Here is an 18,434-nt window from a genome sequence, read left to right as displayed (position 1 = left end):
AATGTACTTACAAAATTCAGTTTTTACTATTACAATTAGATCTTAATATTAACTGTATATATTTTTTATTTGTCTATTATTTATCCTTCTAGGAGTACTATATACATAATAATCAACTAAAAGCTCACGGATGCTCGAACGCCGGACGGTTCCGTAGACAATTTGCTTTTTAGCAAGATTTTGAATGCTAGTAAGCTAAAGGATTCACTTTCTTTGGCTGCTGTGTACGTAGATATAGTATCGAGCTACAATCAGGCAAAAATTGAGCTCATGGCATTAAGTTTATCCTGCATCACGTTAAATGTCAGAGGATTAAACAATCCTCACAAAAGGAATCAAATAGCTTGTTGTTTCTTCTCCATGTGAATTCATCAGTGCTGTGGACTAATTTGGTCATGCCTTATAGCAAAAAGGGCGGTGTTTAAGTTTAGAAAAAAAACCCTGTAGTTTCTCTTGTTCTGTCATCGTCTTCGGTAACCAAGGTCTGAGCTCGCAGCATCAGGGTGTAAACCACAGTTTTTTTGTGTGTTGAAGATGATGGTTTGATTGTACGTTCAGGTACTGATCCGTGCCCTGTGTCCGAGTGCGTGTCCGTGTCCGTGTGCGATCCGTGTGCGTAGGTAAACCCAGCACGTGAAACAAGCTTTGAAAGTAAACAACTACCCAGATTAGATGCTAACAATACTGCATTCCAACCGAGTTTTAACTTCCGCGATGCATTGAAATGACTTCTTAACATTCATCTTGAAAGAACTACCTCATTGACTGATAAGTCTGGATGATATCAGACGAAATATCTCACACTTTTAAATTTTATGTGCGCTCCGAGTTTGGAAATAAGAACCCCTTTTAACTATAATGTATCCGGAGCAGGGAACTAACATTTTCAATTGTGTAAACTCAATTGTTAAAGATCGCAGTAGTCCAAAGGTGAAGTTGAGTCATTACTCCGATGATATTTCTCCAACTCTCATCGCCTATTTTCTGTACACGGTCAAAAGTTTGTGCGAGTTTACAATTCGTCTGTCTGTGAAATGAGTGAAAATTGCCAAAGTCTCTCATAAAAATTTAAGTAGTGTCGAATTAGACGACAGCGCGCAAAACAATCGGTGAGAGCGCAATACAGTTGGCAGTAAAATAAGATAACTAGTTTGGATGTATTGTTGTGAACATCAATAAAGGCTAGGGAGTGTTATTTTTCAAAAGTGTAGGAAATGAGAAATCTCATTTTTTTTCCCTATCATCAGCTAAATCGACCTGGTAAAAAGTGGTGTACCGAGCCGAGCTATAATGATTTTTATTTTCGGATGGAAATTTGCGTTTCGAAATACTTAGCTGGGCATTTTTGCGTTCGATATACTGGTAAACCAAGCTTTTGTGCAAGCAGTGATAACAAACATGGCGCATCGACAACGTATAGTTTGAAAAAAAAAAAAAACAACTAGAATTTACTTTACCAATTTATCTAGCATTTTTCTTAGAAGGGCTTCCTGCACATTCGAGTTATTGCAAAATAAGGGCGGCAACTATTTCTAACGGCGAAAGCATGAAACCGACGAATGTATGAAAATTTCTTCCTCAATGTTCCAGCTGCCTTTTTACAATTCGCTTGATTGAGTCTTCTGGAAGAATGTCTTCTGTACCCATGCGATTTGATACTCTTTCTTGAATTTTCAGTAAACAAATTGATACAAAATGAACACTCTGTAATACAATAAGATTTCTTACAATACGTACGTTACGGAAACATACAAAAACACGCTTTTTAGAGCAGGTAAACCTATTTACGATATTAAATGACAAAGCGAATAGAAATTGCTAAAAGACGCAGTATGAGAAAGATAACCATTATCAACTTAATATTACATTTCTTTGCACTTGCCCCATTTCTTAAGATAAGTAGACCATTTAATTTATTGCTGGATTGTATTGAACATGTTGATTGGCATTCAAAAACTGCAAAAATAAAATTGCTGTAACATTAAACCCGCATCACAAAAAAATAGGAGTGGCCGTCTTTCTCCTTTACCCTCCAAGAAATGAGATCTCAGGGATGACTCTGCGGCAGGGGTTAATGTCCTCGATGCCGGTGGTCCGACGTAACTCAGAATCACAGTTAAAAAATATGAGTCCATGGAGCGCTCCAATCAAAACGGAGGAGTGAATTAAAAAAAATTATGGTACCATAAAACCACTTAAATCACTTTTCAATTTTTATGCCCAAAACCTCAAAAATAGATTAAGTCTTACTGAGCAGACGCTTTTGACCAGTTCCTCGAGGGAGCTCTTTTAGGGTCAAGAGTGTAAAGGAATAAGAGGCAGGTATTTTTTCGCAACATTTGGCGAACAAACGTCACAAACAACTCATTTGTCATCGCTGAACAAATGCTGAACAATTTGCTCTTTTCATTTCACGTACAGTGATCAAGTAGCCGATAAATGATTATTTACTATATATTTGCTAAAAAGAGCAAACAATGTACTGGACAACTCTTTTATTGATAGCTGCGCGACTATAAGTTACCAGTATTAGCTACAATGTTGCAAAAGGGTAAATATTCCGTTTACACCAACTAACCTATGTTAAGGTAAAATCTAACAAGATGAAAATCATTGACAAAAACTGGAAGCTATAAATTTTCCACCCTGATACAAAAAATGTCAAATACTTTTAAACGATTTACCGAACTACCCATAAATACCTTATAAACGTTAAGTGTAAACGGGGTTTTAGATTAATAATGCAACTGGATAAAATGTCAAATCACACTGTAAAACTGCTACCACTCGAAGAAAGCTATATGAATAGATTTTGACATTTCTCTCCCATTACCTGGTCAATTCGTTGGGAGAAGCGAAAGTAGACACATGCCAACAGATTACCCTTGCAAGTGTCGACTCTGATTGGCCAAAACGTTTGGAAAACCAAGAAAAAGATGACAACACATTGTGGGTCAAAACTCATTCAAACAGTTTTGCGAATGGCAACAGCATATTGCGGTAGAATATAGCATATATAATAAAACTGCTGGAGCGATCTGTGGTCATAGCTTAAAATATAAACATGTTTAAAACAGATCTAAAAAATATAAAACGACACTCTAAATTTTCGATCGCCTTCTGCAGTCTTCTTCATTCTCTGAAGACCCCAGAAGGCGATCGAAAATTTAGTGTCGTTTTATATTTTTTATATCTGTTTTGAACTTGTTTATATTTATACAAATATAATAAGTTATATAGTTATCTTACCGGAACAAATCTACTACACTGATGTACGCCTCGCAACTTATTTGCGACTAAGTTATGTGCATTCAGCCCGGCAAATCTGGCTTTGTAAACATTGTCACGCAATTTTCTTCACTAAAAAACATTGCGTGACCAGCTAAGCAATAGTTGTCACGTGGACGAGGTTTTCGGTCACGCCGCACACAGATACATCAGTGCAACCCCGATATAACGAAAACAATATCTTTTTAAACTTCTTAACCAATATCTTTTCAAATTTTTAAAAGTTTGAAAAGATATTGTTTAGACGACGCTCATTGTAGTTTCATAAGAAACCAACGTTACAACCAATCTGCTTTTAAAGCCGAGTTGAAGTTACTTTTCCAAAACGTAACAACGCTGTTCTTTAAGAATTGGGTAAAATAGTTGTATAGCTCCATTTCATCAGATCTCGAGCTCAATACTCCTTATATTTGAGGAAATTTAATTTGATTTTTGGTTGCAACTCAAACACTGTCCGTTGATTCGTTAGATCAAGGTTTTGTTAACCAGTCCCGTATTGTAACGTATAATTAACAATTATTCGCCGAAGGCGACGTGATTATTCGACTGAGCCTGAGGCGAATATTGTTTTTAGTATAATTTTCAGTGGTGAATATAAAAAAAACTTTAAAATAACGATAGAAAAACACGAAAACAAAAAACACAAGTGCTCGCTTGAATACGTGTAAACCAGTTTAATTCATCGATTGAAAAAGTAATTTACACTCAAGTTTTAGCAATAAAACGGAACAAAAACAAACACTACGAAAAAGATAGATATCTGGTACCTTTGTATAATCGTTGGTGACTTCTGAGCAATTGTGTGAGTCCTATCGAAATTACAAGCTCCAGTGAGAAGAGAGCTAAACAATGTTTTGCCAGTCGATCTGACTGGTTACATGGCCGCGTCGATGCGATCAAAACCACCAAGTTTACGATCAATTCCCATGCCTTGAAAACCATCTCTTGAAAATATGTTCGGTCCAAAAGCCTTGGTAGTTATTTTGCAAAACTCCCAATGTTTCAAATATCGAGGATTTGGAGTGATTTCTTTTAAATGAGAGAAACTATTTTCATTAGTAGCCAAACCCTGAGATGCTGTATTAACCGCCTAGTGCGGTGAATAATGCGTCATAGTCCGAGCTTCTCGACCAATCTGAATTGAATTCACCTCTGAAAATTATACTAATGTGTAATACCAATGTAAGAGCCAAGAAAATTGGACGTTAGACTGTAACGTAAGAGAAATAGACTCTAGTAAATGGTAAATGATTTACATTAATCCTTTCACTTACACAAACAGCCCCAAATTTAGAAGTTTTCAATTCAAATTTAATCACAGAAGAATAGCGACAAAAAAAGTTCTTAAGATAATTGGAATAACGGATGAAAAAAAATCATAAATCATAAATCATATCCAGAGGTTCTTCATCTGCTGCCCTGTTACACAGAATTTTTGGCTTGTCTTGAATGCCTGGCGAATCTCTCATAGATAATACTCACCGAAACTGACCAATTCCTAGCACTAGGATTAAATACAGAACTAGACTCCATTCTGCTAGACTTATGTACTTTACTTGCAGGACATTATTTATTTATACACTTGCAAATTTCAGGAGACGTTACCACAGCTTTCACACAACCATGCACTGGTTGAGAGAAACAAGCACTTCCCAGTAAAGACTTTATAAATAAGTGGAAGCCCTTGACTGTATTTATAACAGCCTAGAAACCTAACATACCAGAGATTTGATAAGATCCCATAATAAAAACACTGCAAACCCTTTATAAGAACTTTGATAAAAGACCCAACTTTCTAATGATTCAGTGACCTCTGTTTCATTGCTGTCTCCTCTTTTTGTTTTCTTTACTTAATTATTATATTGTTACTGTTTTTTTTTTTCATTCATGTAATTAACTTATTTTCCAGTACTAGCTATTATAAGGTAATGTACGTATGTAAGTATTAATGTCAACATTGTCTGTAAGTTGTTTGTATTGAAAAAAAATGTACGTTAAAAAATAAAAATAAAAGTAGTCCAAATTCAAATTTTAGTGCCGTTATTTTCCTTGCAGTATAGTACTGGCCTTAAAGATAGGGCTTTCCACAAGTTGCTCGGCAACTTTTTGGCAACTTTTCATGTTTTGAGCAACTTTTTCCTCATCGAGCAACTTTTCTCCTCTCAAGCAACGTGTTGCATTTTGAGCAATTTCCAGACCGAAGATTTTCGAAGTTAACCGAGTGTTGTTGAAAGACAATACGAACGTTTCCGAAGATTTACGAAGTTTGCCGAAGATTTTACGGCAAACTTTCGAACAAGTTTCATCTTTCGGCTTATTCTGCATTAAAACATTACAGAACTCGTCATCAAACATAACGTCATCGATATCTTCACGATTTTTCTCAGTTAAAGAATTCTTGTTATTTAACAAATTTTCCTCTTAATAAATTATGTTGTTTAGATACTTCTTTTGCTGTAAAATTGCATAAAACTGCTTAGAAATCTTACCCTCAAATGGAAATGAGCATATATTTATTTATATTTATCATGATTAGAAGCAGCGTTTTGGATTTTTTGGAGCAACTTTCGAGCAACTTTTTTATCAGAAGCAACTTTTGGGGATTTTTGGAGCAACTTTTGAGCAACTTTTTTAGAAATTACGGGCAACTTTTGGGAAATCTCGAGCAACTTGTGGAAATCCCTACTTAAAGAAGACTAGCTCTGCTATTTGAAATATTGCCAAATACAATTTTCTCTTCTTGAGCAAGAGATACGGCAACAGACAAGCCAAGCAGTTTTCTTCTTCGTTGCGTTGTCCGTGGCATCTAAACGTTTTCTTTTATGTCAATAGTGTTATTATTTGGACAAATTAGATAAAAGTGCGAAATGGGTGCATGTTAAACAAGTCATTTGTTATTTCATCTTCTGAAAGGTCACGGATGAAGACCATCAAATCACTGTAGTACGCATGACTTGTTTCGCCGTTGTCTCTCTTTAAGCCAATGTCGTAGACTGTATGCCCTGAATTCTGGAGGTCAAGAACTGGATTGTCATCGGCCACAACTTCTTTCTTCATTTCTCCGTTGATGTACAGTTTGGCTTTGCGATCCGTGCGTCTCCAAGTCACAGCCATGTGACTCCATACATCTAACTGCACGGTATCACTGGAATTTATTGGCAATTATTGGATGAGGCTGGGTATTATATTTAACAATTATTCTATGAGCCCGCGTTGGATACGAGGTGGTAAATAGGCAACGAGGCGCGAAGCGCCGAGTTGGCTATAACGACTCGTATCCAACAAGGGCGAATGGAATAATTGTTTTATTAAAGTATTCTTAAGTTTAAATCGACTGGACATTTCATTTTGATGTAAACGAAGTGATAGTATGAGGAGGCGGGAAAATTTGTGGCGCCGTGTTCACTTCTTGAGTTGAATGAAACACTTGAGGAAAGCGAGCGAAAGAGTTTTCTGCCCAAGATTTTCCTCGAACAATCTCCTCTAAAGTCGTCTATATATCCTGGAAATTGTGTCAACAGTTAAGATTTACGGGAAGATCCGAAGCAAAAGCTTTTCTGGAAACTACACGTCTTGTGCAAGTCGAACGAAGCAAATGTTTACATTGTACTCGTTTACGGCTCCACGGCTGTCATCAAGACTGCTATATTATTTGAAGCGAAATTGAGCTCAAAGTGGAACAGGTTTATTGAAGTATAAAACTACAAGACCAAGATTGAAAGGTAACAAACTTTACAAAAGTACTGAGCTTAATTTTATGACGTACATTGAATGAAACTGTGTCAGTTTGCCGTTCTTTCGTAAGTTATTTGCTGCTTTTCTACTTCACTCGCTCTTGTTGTGCGTTTACAAGTATTATTAATTAAAATGTTCGCATCAATCCTTTTGTTTTGCATAGTTATTTTTACTATAGCATTTCTATGGTTTTTGTTGGCACCGCTGATTATTTCTTGTTCATTAAGCTCGCCAAATTTGCTGTTTTCAACCATTTTTCTGATGGATCTGTCCCTTCCCGCAGAAAAAATTTACGCTGAGCGGCACTTGCCGCACTCATTTCCCATATAAGGTCAAACATCCAACCTTGAATTTGATTGGCCCATTGCACGCGTTCCTGTATAGGGTTAATGGACAGAAACTACATCTTCATGGAAAAGGAATTGCTATCTTAGCGAGTAATATCGTAAATCACTTCATTAATTGATATACTGTACAATCATCATCTGAAGTAGACGCAAATTTAGCCTAGTCTCATAATGATGCTTCTGAAAATCAACATTCCGGTATAGTGCCAAAAGGCCGCAGTTTCAAAATTGCGTGTCTAAACATTAATAGCCTGACTAAACACATTGACGAACTTCGAGTTGTTTTAAGTAATCACTGTGTTGATATTTCAGCTATAAATGAAACTAAACTCGATGACATTATATCCGAAAATGAGATAACTGTTGACGGTTACAATATTATCCGTCGTGACAGAACAGTCAATGGCAGATTTGGCGGTGGCGCTTGCTTCTAAATTAGATCTAATGTCAATTTTATTCTGCGCGAGTAACTTGAAATTAGGCCTCTCGAAATCTTGCCGATTAAAGTTCGCAAACTTAGTTCTAAATCATTTGTAATTACTACCCGATAAAGACCTCCCAATTCATCAGTGGATCTTTTTTCCATCTTGATACAGTTTTAAGGAAATCAGATTCTGAGAACGTCGAACATTATCTCATCGGGGGCCTGAATTCGGACCTTCTATCAGAAAATAGTACTTATGCTAATGCTCTTTTAAACTCTCTGACGTTTATGGTACGTCTATAGCAGCTGATCACCGAACCGACTCGAATTACACCTTCTTCTTGCTCCCTGTTAGATTCAATTTTTACAAATCGGTCGGATTGTGTTTGCCTTTCAGGTGTTTCACATGTTAGTATCAGTGATCACAGCTTAGTATATGCTTTCCGAAAAATCTCAATTCCGGCTGTTTATAAGGGAATTAAACTAGTGAACTACAGACAATTTAAACATTTGAGAGTGCAAAATGTAGAGCTAATATATTACGTCAACCGTGGGACATTCTCAAGGGATTTCTTGATCCAAATGAAGTGTGGTTAAAATGGAAGGCTCTTTTCTTGGTCGAAGCAGATCTGGCCACAAATCGTCATTTTTAACATTTTTCGTTATTATTTCAAAATTGAACGATTTGTTTATTTTTACATTCCATAAGCATTCTGGCATGATTTTGCATCAATTTTCGTTATTTTCTGACTTTCTAAGAAAATGGCGAAATCCAAGATGGCGGATCTAAGAGGGCGGCTCTAATGACGTCATGTGATGTCATATGACGTCACAGCCAACAGAAATTATGTCATCTTTATGTCTCGCTGCAAAATTATTTCGTGCAACCTACATCCAGCCCTTTCCAGATAGAAAAATTCCGCCCGCTGCCGAAACCAATCACATTGCAGGATTCGGTTTATGTTGCCCGCATGCGTGCTGAGGAAACAAAAGTTCGCGTAGGTGAAGAAACTACTTTTTTAAGGGCGCCTTTAAGTCAGAGAGATAGGCTTAATACTTGTGTGACTGATTTAATCACTTTGAGTCTATGCTGCATTTGTGCAATATTTGTTACTTCAGTCGCTTCTCTTGGATCTTTTCTGAGTTAATTAAAAGTAATATGATGGATCTTTTTTCTGAGTGCGGCTAATTTTAGCAAAACTTTTTTTATTATTTTGCCCAATCACTGAATTTTTGGTGGACGTAAAAGCTATCTTCCTACCCCACAATCTTGGAAGATGGAATATATATACATTTATATATACAGTCTTACCTCGAATTTGTCGCAATATCCACAACAGGTTCCCTGATCACAGAGTCTCGTCTCCCAAAAAATCTTAGTTGTCGATTGTCATTGATTAAAAACCAAAACTGATGAGGAGCTGACCAGTCACTATATATCATTTGCCTCATGGTGAGCGGCGATACCAATTTTATCCAGACAGCAATAGTGAAGTCAGTTTGGCGAATTGTAATGGCCGGTGTCTCTGCAAAGGTATTTGCGGTGCCATCCAAGTAAAGTACTGTCCTGCCATTTTGTTCCACAAAAGTTGCAGCCCCTTGTAAACTGTAGCAAAGATTAATAGCTTACGTTAAAAAGATACACAAAGGAAGTGTACGTTGAATTTCATCACTAGTAGTGCAAGCGCTTAACTTCGCTTATAAGGTGTGACGCAGAGCAACCTGAAGTTTTGCCCCCCCCCTCCCCCCTCTACACTGGATTGGATGCAAGTCCATTGCAGGTTATTTTAGCTCTCCCCAAACATTTTAATTTGTGTCAGCATCTTCTATACTCCTGAATGGAGACTGGATAAAAGCGCTGTGAGAGTTTCCTAAGAGCACAACGCAGACACCAGGCCATGATGAATTGAGCTTGATCCGTCCAATTCAGAATTCTTCCTAACCATTAATTCCTAAACGTTAGGCCTCCTTAGTTAAAAATGACTTGACATAACTAAACTTTAACTTTTTTTCAAAAGGCAAGCAATTAAAACTACAGAAATAAACCGACGTATAGGTGTCTTTATGACGCAACTACCTGTAAATAATATGCTTAGTTACTTTGACAATGGCGTCATGAAGACACCAAAACGTCGGTTTCTTCGTTAGGTTTTGCATGTCTTTGAATAACTAAGTCATTTTTTTTCGAGAACTTAATTATTATCTGTTGTTTTTAAAGAAGCTAACAGAGAAAACAAATCATCATCATCATTTTCTGAAGTAAGACGTGTTACTGAAAATTTCTTTATACAGCAAGATTTATTTTCTTCCTTCTTGAAAAAGGAACAAAGCTTGCTCGTTCATAGCGTTTCCTGAGATTCGTGGCACATCAAAATTAATTAATGTATCTTTCGTAATTGTACTATTAAAATTATCCTTGTACATTTGAGACGAACTGTTGAGGAAGAAAGAACGTCAGTTTTAAAGTCGTTAAAGTCGTTTTAAAGTATTCCCCAGTGTATAGCTGTTCTTACAATGTTCAAATGATACTCATTCAATGACCTCCCTCCCCCCCATAAAAGGTAAAAAAAAAATGCTTACGCAAGGTCACAATCCGTGCCATCGAGAATCCAGTGGTGAAAGGGAGATTCTGAGAGATAAAATTGGTTCAGTTTAGAAGTTTGTTTGAACTGACATAATGAAATCAAAACAATTGGACGACGCAGCAGTGACTGTTTTCAAGTCATGTAAGGTTCGTATTTATATATCAACGGGTTATTACTTGCGCCATTTAGCTTGTGATCCGCTTCTCTAGTCTCTTTAACCTGTGATCACACTGCTTTTGCCCTGATGAATGGAGCATCATCCAGTGATGAAGATGAAGTTGACGATGACGATAACGATGATGATGATGATGATGATGATGATGGTGACGATGCTTAAAAAATATTGAATTAAAATATCTAATCTCGCAAGAATCTTAGCGCCCATGGGATATTAACCCTTGTTTCTTTTTCCTGACAGCCATGTTCTGGAGGTTTGGGCTGCTAAAGTTCTTTTAATTATCATAAGTTGCTTGCAAGACAGGTGAGAATTTTGGTCCGATGTCACAGAATTGAGGTCCAATTCCAGAGCTACTTGCGCAGGTCCCGAAACTTTAGAAACTTTTAAAAAAGCAGTTTTTAACCTTATGTTTGAGCATTTTTGCCAGTAAAGGTAAAGGTAAAGGCAAATTCCTTTTTCAATCTAAAGGACTGGAAGAACCAGGCGTCTCATTGGTACCAACCCTTAACTCCAATTCACGAAGCGACTATTTTAGCTACAGCCCCTAAATGGGATGTTAGACAGCCATTGCAGGTTATGTGAAATATTTGTAAGGTTGACCTAAATCGGCCTTCACACGACAACCTTAAGTTGGAAAACTCGTGTTGGCAATTAAATTGAAAGTAATGTGTGTAAACGACACAACAACAGTTGGCAAACAACTCTTTCGTGTTGATAGAGCTCGTATTCGACGTTTAAACGATTGGAAAACGTGTGTTGCTAATTTTTAACCAATCAAAATACGCGTATTGTTCACGTGATTTGTGTGACATATCACCAAACATTTTCTGAAGGCCGTGGTATCTTCTAAGGGAAGTTCTTGGACGAGCGTATTGTACGCACTAAAGGAGGGATTTCTGCTAATATACGTTTTTGTCCAAACCTTTCTATTTCTTCAAAGCTTTCTGTTTCTTCTCCGGCGATTAACATGAAATTATAGCAAGACACAAGCGGCATTTATTTACGCGAATATTTATTTACCTATCTCACACTGAATTCCAGTGAATCCTGGTGGGCAACAGCAGTTGAATCCGTTGACTTTGTCACTGCATGATCCACCATTCTTACATGGACCACTGGCACAGTCATCAACATCTGTAAATAATATTGTTGCTTTTATAGATGTTAAACAAATACACAAAAACGCGAATCTATTTACCGATCTCGCAACGACTGCCATTGAATCCTGGTTGGCAACTGCAGTTGAATCCGTTGACTTTGTCACTGCATGATCCTCCATTCTTACATGGACCACTGGCGCAGTCATCAACATCTGTAAATAAATAGTGTTAAGTTGTTTCCATAGACACCAAAAAACTTACAAAACGTGCATTTATCTACCTATCTCGCACTGAGTTCCATTGAATCCTGGTTGGCAAGTGCAGTTGAATCCGTTGACTTCATCACTACACGATGCTCCATTCTGACAAGGGCCACTGGCACAGTCGTCAACATCTGTAATAAAAACTGTTTAGCTATATCCATATATATATATATATATATAAAAAACACAAACAAAACACTGATATATTTACCGATCTCGCACTGAGTTCCAGTGAATCCTGGTTGGCAACTGCAGTTGAATCCGTTGACTTTGTCACTGCACGATCCTCCATTCTGACATGGGCCACTGGCACAGTCGTCAACATCTGTAAGTAAACAGTGTTTATTTATTATTTGTCTCCATAGATATAACACAAATACAGTAAAACCCCAGTAAACGGAACTCGGATAACACGAACAACCCCGCTAAATCGAACTAACTTCCATTTCCCTTGGACCCACTTTCAGTCATTTTTACTCGGTTAACTCGAAAACCCCGCTAACTCGAACTGTTTTTTGTTTCCTTCAGCGTTCAAGTTTCCGGGGTTCAACTGTACACAAAAACAGATTTACACATTTCAAAAATGACTTCCATTGAATACTAGTTCCCTCTACTTTATCATTTCTTCATTGTTGCCTCAGTTGTTGAACCCTTAGTAAATTACAATTTTCAGTGTTTCTTTTGATTTCAAGGCAATGATTTGCATCGCAAAAGAATGACGATGTATCGCGACCTAGCTACGTGTGAAACCAGTAATAAGGTTTACATCACCTTTTTCACACAATTCTCCTTCAAAGCCAGCTGAACACAAGCAACGGAAAGCCTTGTCTGTGAAACCATACTGACATTTGCCATTGTTTAAGCAAGGAGTCGATTTACAAGCATTCTATAAAGTGAAAACGAGAAACGAGAACAACAATTCATAAAAATACATACGAGTGACCAGAACGCAATGACAACTACTACAAAAGTCATGTCAGTCACATCACGGCTCTTGCGACTACAATGCTATTGACTATTTGTAGACTTTAGTTCGCACTAAATTTGTTTCGTTATGATTTGTAGGTCTTGCGTACCCTCAGTGTTTGTCAAAACTCAGGAGTTGCATTATACCATGGCTATTTTTTTAACGGGTTACTCACCCATATTTTCCAGCAATCGCTTTCATTTCACGAGGGCTTCTACTTCACTTTTTTTCTTACCATATTGTATCATATTTTTCTTTTCATATTGTATATTTCTTTTCATACAGTGTATCTTCCAGCTCTAGCGCCAGCACTTACTTTAACATAATTAAACCCCTAGTTGTCGTGAAACAGAAATACCTTTTGTAGACCTCATGGTTTGGTTTATCCGTCATGTTGAAAGTAAAGGTTTGATTTTTTATGGAAAAAAACAGTCCTTATTAGCGTTGTCATTTTTGTGGTGTTCGCTTTAGGCGACAATAATAATTATTGCCTACCTCTGTCTCCACGTACGTGTACCTCGCTTTAGGTTTCAGTCCATTGCGGTCCGTAGAGTTGTTGAGTTGACATATATTACTATTTTCATTCGTTTCACTCGGTCCAAAGTTGTAGGAAACACAATCATGGTTAAGGAAGCATTGCACGTCACAAACGTCGATTGTTGTCGCTCTCATGGGTGCAATCACATGGCCATCCAAGGCGCTTCCATCAATTGTATTTACAAATTTGATGACTCGACAATTTTCTAATAAAAAGGGTGATAAAAACTGGTTAATGTGGCACAAAAGATTTGATAGTACACAAACAACCTTTCACTGACACAAACAATCCATTGGCTAAAATAAACGAGGGGCAGAAATGGGTAAAATGGAACCTGGGATTGAATTGCTTTTTCACTGGGAAAATTGGTCACTGAGAGTAGGACTAAAAAGATGAGAATGGGAGTTAGGCAAAACATAAGCTGGGAACTGCGATTTAAGCAAAATGTGGGCTGGAAATGGGATTTAAGCCCCGATTCCGGATCCTCTTAGAGGGATATTAAAAATGTAGCCAACTGAGCTTATTAAGTTCGTATTCGTAACCAGTATTAAAAAAAAATCATCTTGTACGCTAATTCAAATCCGTCTATACGGTCAAAGCAATATTGCCGATAAAAAGGCTTTTGCCCTTTTTTTTTCAAATTATAAGCAGTTATTGGACGAGGTCAAGAAAAATATCGTAGCTTACAAGATGCGAACAGTTACTCATTTGTCAATCCCAAAAAAAGGACCTTAAACCTGGGGAGTTCTGTGAAGTCATGGTGTTTGCCGAAGCCGAGTCAATAATTGCTTTAATTATAAATGGGAATGTTTTTTTTTTCAAAGGTTTTTCTAAACGCATTGTGAAGTAGAAAACGCACATTGTCTTATCGCAATAGAACTCGCTGCCACAAATAAAAACAAAATCCTACTCATACTGGGTTTAACGTTCCCCGTTTCGTGAAACACAGACAGATAAAACCTGGATTGATGCGTTGCAGCCATCAATAATGCAACACCGTGCAATTAAGTCCTTTGGAAAAACAGAATTCGGATTCATGTTTAGTGAATTTATCGGCAGGTTTTTCTAGAGGCATCTTTCATCTTCATTCTTGCTATGAAAACATGCAGATTAAAAATACAAGACAAGAAATAATTTCGAATCAGTTACTTAATTTTCGCCACTAACGTATTTTTTAGCCTGTAAACCTGAATAGTGCATTTCAACTTAAAATTTTATTTCAATTAAAAAAAACAAACAATTCAATTCAATTCAACTCAATTAAAAAAAATTGAATTGTGTTTGTTGCGTTCTATAAAAAAACTATTTTCTTTAGTGCTTATCTTCAGTTTTTAGCTTTTAAATAAGCCGTGCGGGAGTCAAATTTCTCTTTATTAGACAAGTTATGACAATCGAACAAATGAAGAAATGATTCAGGTATCATTCAGGTATCATTTATTCAATTTCGTCACTAACGTGTTTTTCGCCAAAAAATTCGAATAGCGTGTTTCCAATTAGAGATTTTAATTTTTAATTGTTTTAAATTTATTATTACAATAGCGTTTCCCTTGCTTAACCTATTTGCTTTGGTTAAAATACTGCATGTATATTCCAGAGTTGTTTATTTCAAATAATTGACAAGTAAATCTTCATGTTACAACAGCCGACAATTCTTTTCTCTTCTTAATCGTGCATGTTTTGTGCCTTCTTGTAGCAAGCGATTTAGAAGGCTAACACGAACATGAAAGGCTCGTTTTCAAAAAAATGCAACGACCAAAATATATGTCAGTACCGCAAGCCTTTCTTGTTTTTTAAAGGTATCTGTTATCAGGCATCCCCAAACCTAACTTTTAACTACCCTGTAATTATACTACACCTAACTAGCCAAGGTTTTTTATTTACGAAATTCGCTACTTAAGCCGATAGCCCGAACCCTATTTATTTGCGCGCTGGTTACATTTTTGAGCCACGCTTTTCAACAAGACAGTTTTTACAATTTTTCTGTGTTTTGTCATCCTAAATGAAGAATGTTTAAATTCTAAGAAAACGGTTTTTTTTATACAGTATTTGAAAAAAAAACTTCATGTTTACAAAAGTCCATAATTTTGAAACTCTAAGACGTTTTTTCCCTTCCTCATCAAAAAGCTCAAGTTTTGTATCTGCAAGTTTTATGACAATTATGACCATGCAACTCGCTGCACAAAATGCTGGCTAAGCCACTCTTCAACGTTATTTTGGTTAAGGTCTTTTTAAAAAAAAAAAAAAAAAAAAAAAAAAAAAAAAAAAAAAAAAAACAAAAAAAAAAAAAAAAATTCTAATACTCCTTAATGGCAAATTTTCCGTGTGGAATGTGATACGTAAAGCCAGGGATGAGATGATAAGAAGTGCTTGACTTGGAGGCTTTTCTCCTCAGGAAGAAAACCTTAGGTTCTGAAAAAATGGTAGACGTTTTCCGTAGATGCTATAGTTTCACTTTGTTATGCTAAGATTAGTTTTGGAAAATAAAAGGACACATATGTCATACGTTGGTTGCAGAATAATGAAAAATTCTGCTTCTTGTAGCTCAATTGTTGCACTGATTCCTGTGTTTGCCAAAGATTTCTGATTATTCCCTTTTTTTCATCGACTTTTTTTCTAGCTTTAGATTTTCAGTTGGGAAATAGTCTGGAAATAGTCTGGCTTGCATTCGCTCCTAAAAGTATTAGCGTAGCAGTTAAAAAAAATTTAACTAGCATTTTGTATGCAAGTTGTACAGTCATGGATCAGTATTGTGAAACTTGCAGACAATTCAAAATTAATTCAAAAAAAAAAAAACTGCTACAATTCAAAATTGTGCGCACTTTTCTGTAGAAAAAAGGTTTTAAAAATATGCCAATGTCTCAAACATGTTTTCTCTCACAAAAAAGAAACAAACAAACAAACAAAAAAAACACAAATGTACCGGGAAAAAGCGCCACCAACTGAATAAATAAGTCACGGGTTACCTAAGCTTGCCTTATTCCAACGTCTTCTCCGAAGTACTTTAAGAGCATCAAAAACGAAAATCTTTGTGATTTCTAACTTATCTTATATTTAATAGGGGATATTTCAAAATAATCATGTGCTATTTCTTACCTTGAAGTGACAGTGCAGATTTTTGTAGAAACACCACAACAGTGGCGATGCACATAAGAAAGAACGCCGATCGATCCATTATAAAAGCCAGAAGAGGATTATAATGAAAAGAAGCAATCGTCCTTACTGCAGAAACGTTATTACTCCTGTCTTTCTACGTACATTAACTTCAGTTTACTCCTCGCTCAATGTATAATTAATGCCGATGAAAGCTTTTAAACCTGTCTAAAAAATTGGTTTGTCATAGTTAATTATTTATAACTAGGCGGTACCATACTATTCAAACGAAAGGCTGCGTTGTTGAGCTTAGCGTGAATTTAGCCATTAAATAATATTTTGTAAGGCCTCACGGCTGATGTTTTAGCTTTGTTGAAATGTAGAATTTATATTTTCTACCGTAGTTTAGAGTGGGTCGAGGAATTTGAAAATATGTAGGAATCAAAAACCTTGTCAGTGTTGCTTTTCCATGTGAATTCGTCAGTGCTGTGGACTAATAAATTATGTTCATGCCTTATAGCAAATAGCAGGTGTTAAAATTTAGAAAACAACTGTAGTTTTCGTAAACTCATTGAAAATCGCAGCAGTCGAAAACTAAATGTTTATAATTTTGAATATATATTTTCTACTGCTGTTTATATCGGGTCGAGGAATCTGAAAATATGCAGAAATCAAATAGCTCTTTGTTTCTTCTCCATGTGAATTCATCAGTGTTGTGGACTAACATGGTCATGCCTAATAGCAAATAGCCGTTGTTTAAATTTAGAAAAAAAACCCTTTTGTTTTCATAAACTCAATTGTTGAAGATCGCTGCAATCGAAAGGGAGCGAGAGTTGAGTCATCACTTAGATGAGATTTCTCCAACTCTCATGGACTATTTTCTGTACACGGTCAAATGACCTGCAAAAATTTGTGCTAGTTTACAACTCGTCTGTCTGTGAAATGAGTGAAAATTCCCATCGTCTCTCATTAAAATTTAAGTAGTGTCAAATTAGACGATATCGCACAAAAATCGATTAGATCGCATGACAGTTGGCAGTAAACTAAGAGAAATAGCTTGCATATATTATTGTGAACGTATCATTTCTTGCTCAGTAAAGGCTAAGGAGCGTCATTTTTCAACAGATCTAGGAAATGAGAAATCTCATCTTTTTCATTTCTTATCATCAGCTAAATCGACCTGGTATTAAAGTGGCATGCCGAGCTATGATATTTGTTTTGTTTCTAAAATTTAGAAAGAAATAACGGGAAATATTTCCCGCCTACTTTATGGAACACAGCGGAACTAGCTCAATTATTGATTATTTTTCAGAGGTAAATGTAAGGGCCTGCATTCGTATTGGACGAGAAGCTCGGCTTGTGCGGATTTAGGAACGGACCATTATTTTTTTGTAGCGGGGAAAGGGATTGAAAAATATTGAAAAAAAAATTGTTTGCAGGGTCTAGAAAGACAGAATAAATTGTTTGCAAACACGGTATGTATAATAAAACATAGTTTGATTTTCGAAAAAGATGTTTGCAGAGATGCAAAATGATGGTCCGTCCCTTAAAACCCACTGATTAATTTCCGCGCGCTATCATTGGACAAAAAAAAAAATCACGCAGTACAAAATCAGACGACGGATATCAGACAACATACCCCGTTCGATTTGCTATCCGTTTCAGGAGTGCAAAGCAAACGAAAAAAGTCACATTTTCAGTTCAAACTTTTTAATGTTATCAGAGTGGTAAAAAAAAAATAATTAAGCCAACCACGCCATTGCGTATCGCATTCTTCAAAAGGCTCCAGGTACGCCTAACTATATGGTTTACTAAATGGTAACAAGTAACAGTGACGGATGCTTGCAAAGAGGCTCGATGAAAAGCTGTAACCCTCACCTATGAATGATATTGTTAAATTTGCTGCAAATAAACTTTGT

At 36.4% G+C, this 18,434-nt stretch overlaps 1 protein-coding gene across 1 annotated transcript; it reads right to left on the bottom strand.

Annotated features, from left to right (window-relative positions):
- Positions 1-6,138: 6,138 nt before the first annotated feature.
- On the bottom strand, positions 6,139-16,667 carry LOC144665249 (uncharacterized). Its single transcript, XM_078526456.1, has 10 exons — positions 16,519-16,667; positions 13,383-13,630; positions 12,692-12,806; positions 12,132-12,245; positions 11,938-12,051; positions 11,756-11,869; positions 11,578-11,691; positions 10,375-10,423; positions 9,107-9,400; positions 6,139-6,433 (listed from the first exon to the last, which is right to left on the bottom strand). Exons 1-10 carry the CDS (start codon positions 16,595-16,597, stop codon positions 6,139-6,141), a joined length of 1,536 nt encoding a protein of 511 aa, XP_078382582.1. The 5' UTR covers positions 16,598-16,667.
- Positions 16,668-18,434: the final 1,767 nt, after the last annotated feature.

Source organism: Oculina patagonica, chromosome 9, assembly GCF_052425735.1.
Source record: "Oculina patagonica isolate OP01 chromosome 9, crgOcupat, whole genome shotgun sequence".
Taxonomy (NCBI): Eukaryota; Metazoa; Cnidaria; class Anthozoa; order Scleractinia; family Oculinidae; genus Oculina; species Oculina patagonica.
This window is presented reverse-complemented; position numbering and strand designations above follow the sequence as displayed.

Bases quoted from the DNA above. Each gene is read 5' to 3' on its own strand.
- LOC144665249 (XM_078526456.1), bottom strand. From the start codon at position 16,597: ATGGATCGATCGGCGTTCTTTCTTATGTGCATCGCCACTGTTGTGGTG. The intron at 13,631-16,518 runs GTAAGAAATAGC...CCTTTTTATTAG, and splicing joins ATCTGCACTGTCACTTCAAG to AAAATTGTCGAGTCATCAAA. The intron at 12,807-13,382 runs GTAGGCAATAAT...TTCACTTTATAG, and splicing joins ACACGTACGTGGAGACAGAG to AATGCTTGTAAATCGACTCC.